We start from the raw sequence: 6,371 nt of genomic DNA, 5'->3' as shown, positions 1-6,371 counted from the left end.
GTGTGCACCTAATACCATTTGCCACCAACACTTCAAAACCAGCATTTATAGGGATTCGGTTATGGCCAGTGTGTGTGTGCGTGTGTTTTGTTTATGTGTGTGTGTGTGTGTGTGTGTGTGTGTGTGTGTGTGTGTGTGTGTGTGTGTGTGAGAGTGGTGTGAGAGTGTGTGTTAGTAGCAACAGCCTAATGTTATGACATCCCTTAATCAACTCTCGTTGCGTCCAATACTTCCCCTTGCTGCTCCTACCAGAGTTCCAAGTCACACACCTCGAAATGTAACGCGCCGGTTTAATTTAGCTGGGTTGTGGAACATAACGTGCCACCCCAGTTGCATATAGTTTTTTTTTTCACCTCTAGGATGTGGTGCAGCCCGCGTGCACCCCTCTGCTCCTGCCTGTGTAGTATACAGCGGGACCCTCCGCAGTTCGCTTATCCCGTTCCTTCCCGTTGCCTTTTGCGCGCACGACGTCTGCAGCACATTCAGTGAGCCAGTCCTCTCCGTACGCTGCGAGCTTTTGGATGAAGGCAGGACTCTTTTCCACAGTGTGTTCTGATGGCGAAACCTGAGCTGGTTCCGTCTCGGTGATCATTTGTAGAGGAAGACGTTTAAGCTTTTTTCTTGTTTTTTCTTCTTCTCCGCTTCATTCTTCTCGACTCATTTCCAACAAAATGTGGGACGCGCGTTCTCTGCGCGGCGTCCGCGGAGTGCTCTCTTCAGTCCCGGCCGCTTGACTACAGGGGGATCCCGGCTCCCTTTTCCCTCCTCTGCTCCCACAGGAACAACAGGAGTTTGCATGCAAAAGGTGGTTTATCTCGGCAAGGTGAGAGAGGCTATTTCTCTGTGACAGTGTTTTCCTGTTATTCGGATACTTTGAAAAGAGTCGAACACCGAACTCGTGCGCTGCGTGTGCAGGTTGTTTAGACTCATTTGCACAGGAGGTGTTGTATTTTAAAAATATTACTGACATCACAATACGTTGTAGAGTAACAGGGTGCAGTGCTTTTGAATTTATGGGACTGCAGAACAAGTCAAGACTTACAGATTATCAATGTGATGCCGCTTTACATCCCTCCCTATTCATTTTAGCCCATTTTCATTGTAAAATTGTATTTTGTTTGTGGCCAATGTTTGGTACAAATACTCAGGCAGTGTCAAATGTAACTAAAATTGTTGCATTCAAGAACATCTGCTTCTCTCAATTCTGCGCAATGATGAGCCCTGCTCCTAATTTAAAATGGGAACTTAACTGCCTCAATAAATGATTGAAGACTCTAATTTTTACAACTTTTTAATATATTGTTCAGGACTTATCCAAGTGTGTGGGGCATTTGAATCATTCTGTTAAATTAAAAATACTACACAGTGGCTCTTTTTATGTGCAAGAGGTTATATTTGTCAGAAAATGTGATTATAATTACCGAGATGTGGTAAGGGAACAGATATTAAAGAAATAAGGTAAATGAGACTCCAGAAATTACTGTCACACTTGCCTCCTCCATTAAGAAAACATGAATGAATTTGGCGGCTTCTCTCAGTTCATTTGCTTCCTGACCCACCATTGAGTCCTATTTTTGACCGACGGGGCTGCATCCGGCATGAGTTCATTGCCTCACTACACAACCACAACAGTGCTGGAGAGGAGTGCAAATCAAAGCAACCATATTGACTGTTAAAACAAAACCATCGATTCCGCCTTCTTAGAAATGTGATGAAATGGATCAGTAACACTCCACAGCTACTATTTTTGACTGATAATTTAAAGTAACAGCTGACTTTCTAAGTGCCTCTGGAAAAGAGCTGATTTATGTTTTTGCCTTGAAATATGCTTAACACGGCAACAAAACAAGATGTTAAATTGTGTAATACATCCAATTTTAGATAGCGAACTGACATTTAGTCATCTCACAAACTGTCTCTTTTTTTTCTCAGCCATGGAGGGACTTGCCTAAAGAGGATCCAACATAGTTAAAAACGTTTTGACTTTTTTTTTCGTGTCAATTTTGAGACATCTTCCCCAATAAGTCTCCTTTTCCATCACCATGGCTGAGAAGCTTGGACCAGAAGGGCTCAAGCCCACCAACATCGAAACCGATCCCTCCCTGCCCCCAGAGCCCATCGACATCATCCGCACTAAAGCCCGCTCCCGTAGAGTCCGCCTTAACGTTGGGGGTCTGAACCACGAAGTCCTTTGGCGGACCCTGGACAGGCTACCCAGGACCCGGCTCGGCAAGCTTCGCGACTGCAACACCCACGACTCCCTGATGGAAGTCTGCGACGACTACAGCCTGAACGAAAACGAATACTTCTTCGACCGGCACCCGGGGGCCTTCACCTCCATTCTGAACTTTTACCGCACGGGCAAATTACACATGATGGAGGAGATGTGTGCCCTTTCTTTTGGCCAGGAGTTGGACTACTGGGGGATTGACGAGATCTACCTGGAGTCCTGCTGCCAGGCCCGTTACCACCAGAAGAAAGAGCAGATGAATGAGGAGCTGCGGAGGGAGGCAGAGACAATGAGGGAGCGGGAGGGAGAGATAGAGTTTGACAACACCTGCTGCCCAGACAAGAGGAAGAAGTTGTGGGATCTCCTGGAGAAGCCCGGCTCCTCTGTGGCTGCCAAGGTAGGGAACCGAAACTGGAAGTGCGATCACACCGCCCCCATCTCACATTTCCTGATCACATTCAAAGCCGAACACTCTGCCTTGATCATATCACATTACAAGCACACGTATTAAAGGCCTACTCCCACCTGTAAAGAAATAACCACGAGTTCATCAGTTTGAATCTTAAACAGACGTGCACTGTACTCTTGCCGGGTTCCTTGTGCCATCTGTCTGCTTTCCATCTTTGTAAGAAGCAACAGTTGTTTGTGATGGATTAAATATAGAGAAAGCTGCAGCATTTGTGTTACAATTTGTGTGGATGTAATGGATGGAACAGAAGCAGAAGATGAGGAGTTGAAGTAGGTGTGTGATGTGCAAGAATTGTAAAATAAGATTATAGCGCTGGCGATGCTAAATTAGTAGTGGAATCACTACAGGAGCTAGATTTAGACTCTATTTGCTTTGACAAAATAATTGGTGGGTGCGTCAGCTTGTACTAGTGTTGCTTTCTTCGTAGGGATAAAGTAAGTCGGTGTAGATCTGTCAAGTCTCTGTTCTCGTGCAGTGCCATTAAGTGTCTGTGTTCCTCGCTGATTGGATAAGTCAGCGAAATGACAGGATGCTGGCAAAAGTTTGTTGCAGGTGCATCAATGAACACCGTTGATTCTGGAGCTGTTTAGTATACTAACTTTGAGACAATGTACACTGTTTGATGAGGTAGTCGTCGATGCTTCTCCCCATGTACCACGTGTTTAGATGACTGCTGCATCAGTCGGGTGCCGTTTTCATTCGTACACGATGAATCTTTAAATAAATCAGATGACGGCGTAGCAATGTCCAGGCTGTCCTTGGTAACATGAGGACATCTCTTTTGACTCCCCCTAATCCCAACCCCACTCGGACTTGCTCCCCAATTAGATGGGTCACCCTTAATGAAATCCAATCACTGGCGATTTACCTTTGGTCTCCAGTATCCTGATCTCATCATCGTGGTAGTGCAGGGCAGGGCCGGGTTTATATTCCATGTCAGGATATATTTCATGTCAGCATAAACCCAGTGTCCTGTGTGTGTGTGTGTGTGTGTGTGTGTGTGTGGATATGATCATCCTCTCTGTGGGATATCGGGGATCTCATGATGTTTTGTACGTGTGGTGCAGTGTTGAGGCAGTTCTGAAATCCTGCTAGTAGTGCAGTATTCAGCTTTGAAAATGGCAAAAAAAATGTTGACAATACTGACTACATAGGTTTCAGATCACTTTATAAGGCTGCTATACATCTCTTCCTTCCTGTATTAGTCCTGCATGGCTTGTTTACCGAGCATCAACCAGTGATTTGTGATTGACAAAGATCCCGCCTCAGCTTAATAATTGTATTTCCGCCTGCAGCTGTATATCACAAGAATCCATAATAAGGAGGCCACCTCTATCTAATTCAAGGCAAAATCAGGTGACAGCGGGGGGGTGATTTTATACGCTCTGTGATATTTAAAATGATTTACCTCCTCAATGCAGTCACCGTCATTCTCCAGAAACACTTGAGTTTCGCTGACCTGTTCACTATCGCGTGGGGGAAGCCTTTGAAAACTTAAAAGGAAATCCCACCCTAATTCAAATTGACATTCTACTTTGTGCTCTACGTGGAGATCTTGAACGTGACTCTAATGGCTCACCCTTGCGCTCACACTGAGGTTGTCTGCAGCTGAAAGAACATTTGGAAATGGACTGCCGGGGGCAGCTCCCCGAGGTCAGGGAAACCTTTTATGGGGCATGCATCGTGCAGTGAGAACCCTTGAAAGCCCTTGACCAAGGAAATGCCATTACTGGGCTGGTACACAGCCATGCGCTTTTATACAAAGCAACCTGAGCCCTTTGTCAAATGCAATCACAGAGTCTTCTGGCATACACACATTCTCTCTGCCTCTCTGTCTTTTTCTCTCACTTCCTTTCTCTTGCACTGCCGTAATCAGATGTTAGAGCCCATTGTGCTGCTATATAGCATCTATGGCCCTCTCTGCCCTTAAATAAAGGTTATGCATGAGAGGACTGACCTTTTCAGCAGGGTCAATCAAGCTAGGATTACATTCATCAGCTATAACAATCGTGCATGCATTGGGAGTACGGGCGAGGGTTAGGCAAGCCCTGAGAGAGAGAGAGAGAGAGAGAGAGAGAGAGAGAGAGAGAGAGAGAGAGAGAGAGAGAGAGAGAGACAGACAGACAGAGAGAGAGATGTAAGAGATGCAGTCATGTAAGTTATGCCTCGGGATGCTGAGCTGGATCTTTGCAAACATTTCTCAATGAATAATGAATGAAATGGTCAAAACAAAAAGGACACTGGCTAATGCAGTGGCTTCTTTGTGTTACTTCGTGTCTCATGGTTGAGTGCCCCCCCGTTGTGCGAGGAGGAGGGGGGGACTTGGTTTGTGTTCAGTTTTATCTGGTGGGTGGCTTGTCACAGGTGACCCTCCAGGTCCCAGGATCTTGCAAGCCCTTGTGCTCTATGTGTACACCTACAGGAATCTTTTAGACCTGAAATATCCTTAGTTGGACTTCCGTCACAATGTTTTGGAAACTTTTTTGAAAATACAATTACAAAAAATGGCCTTTCTTAACATCTCCGTTCTGTTAAGAGTATCTCCACAGCTTATAGCCACTGGTAAAATACTGTCATGTGCTATTATATTATAGAAGATTAGAGTGGCACTCATGTTTGGAAAAAAACATCACATCGATGTTGCCGTCGTTTGCTTACTGCGGGGCTATAATTTCTATTAATCCAGTAGAACGTTTCATCCTTGATATTGAGCCCGAAGGATTTGTGCTGCCCTGACCCTCTTTTGTTTACAATGAGTCACGAGTGTAGTTGCACTGCAAATACACTTAGCACGAGCTCATAAAAGGAAGTCATATCCAAATTGCCGGAGTGCTGTAAGGAGTCTGAAATACAGTGACTTTTCCCTGCGTAAATATATGACCATCATTCCTGAAAACATGGATCTTGGTTCATATAACCTGTATGTAAATGTGGTAGCCTGCCTTAGTGTTCCCACTGGAGGCGTGTTTCGTCTACGTGACGGGAAATGTAATGAGATGCATTTCTTTCAGGTAAGCACAAAGATATGCAGACAGCGTGTAATAAATATCCGGACCCAACCGTTTGACAGACAATTACTGATTTAGTGAGAGCTTCAACATTAACATATGAGTCACGCTGTGTTCCTGGCATCATAAATTCATTTCCAGGTGTTACATGGATGCCTACAGTACTCAGTTGTAATATATGTAAAGCGTAGTTTGCAATAGCAGCATCTCTTTATTTTTGATTTGTGTTCATGCAAAGCTTCTAGACATGAAAACATTCCCCTCTCTAAGGGTTTCTTCACTTTAGAGTCCTTCCAGTCTGGGCAGTCTGGGAAAATACCGGCAGAGGATTCAGAGCATTTTAAAGAGATCAATGTTTCTACTTGCCAGACATTTCAAGTTGGGTTTTCCATTTCCACCCTCCTCTCTACATCAGCCATGTCCAGCCTAATGTGTATGTGCACCATTACTCTCCCCTTTATCTAATAATCCAGTCAAGCTAGTGGGAATGCTGAGCAATGGGCCTGTATGGGTGCAGACTCCAGCTCTTTGGTCCTCCCACGCTTGGAGGCAACCAAAGTCAGTCCACCGACCGCAGACACTGTTCATGATCATGACATAATAGCATAATACGGTAGTGTAACGGACACCTCAAATGGCAATATTTTTGTCATTCATGTCTTAA

General features: G+C 44.9%; 1 protein-coding gene across 1 annotated transcript in view; it reads left to right on the top strand.

The window, feature by feature from the left end:
• The first annotated feature begins 314 nt into the window (after positions 1-314).
• The window catches only part of kcnb2b (potassium voltage-gated channel subfamily B member 2b), a 77,275-nt gene continuing 71,218 nt past the window's right edge, over positions 315-6,371 (top strand). The window contains exons 1-2 of the mRNA XM_031849882.1: positions 315-823; positions 1,933-2,627. Of these exons, the coding sequence (XP_031705742.1) occupies positions 2,043-2,627 (585 nt within the window). The 5' untranslated portion in view covers positions 315-823; positions 1,933-2,042. The remainder of the gene's footprint in view (positions 824-1,932; positions 2,628-6,371) is intronic.

Source organism: Anarrhichthys ocellatus, unplaced genomic scaffold (assembly GCF_004355925.1).
Source record: "Anarrhichthys ocellatus isolate YVR2014 unplaced genomic scaffold, GSC_Weel_1.0 scaffold10, whole genome shotgun sequence".
Taxonomy (NCBI): domain Eukaryota; kingdom Metazoa; phylum Chordata; class Actinopteri; order Perciformes; family Anarhichadidae; genus Anarrhichthys; species Anarrhichthys ocellatus.
The sequence above is the reverse complement of the archived record's forward strand: the minus strand, read 5'-3'. Positions and strand labels throughout refer to the sequence as shown.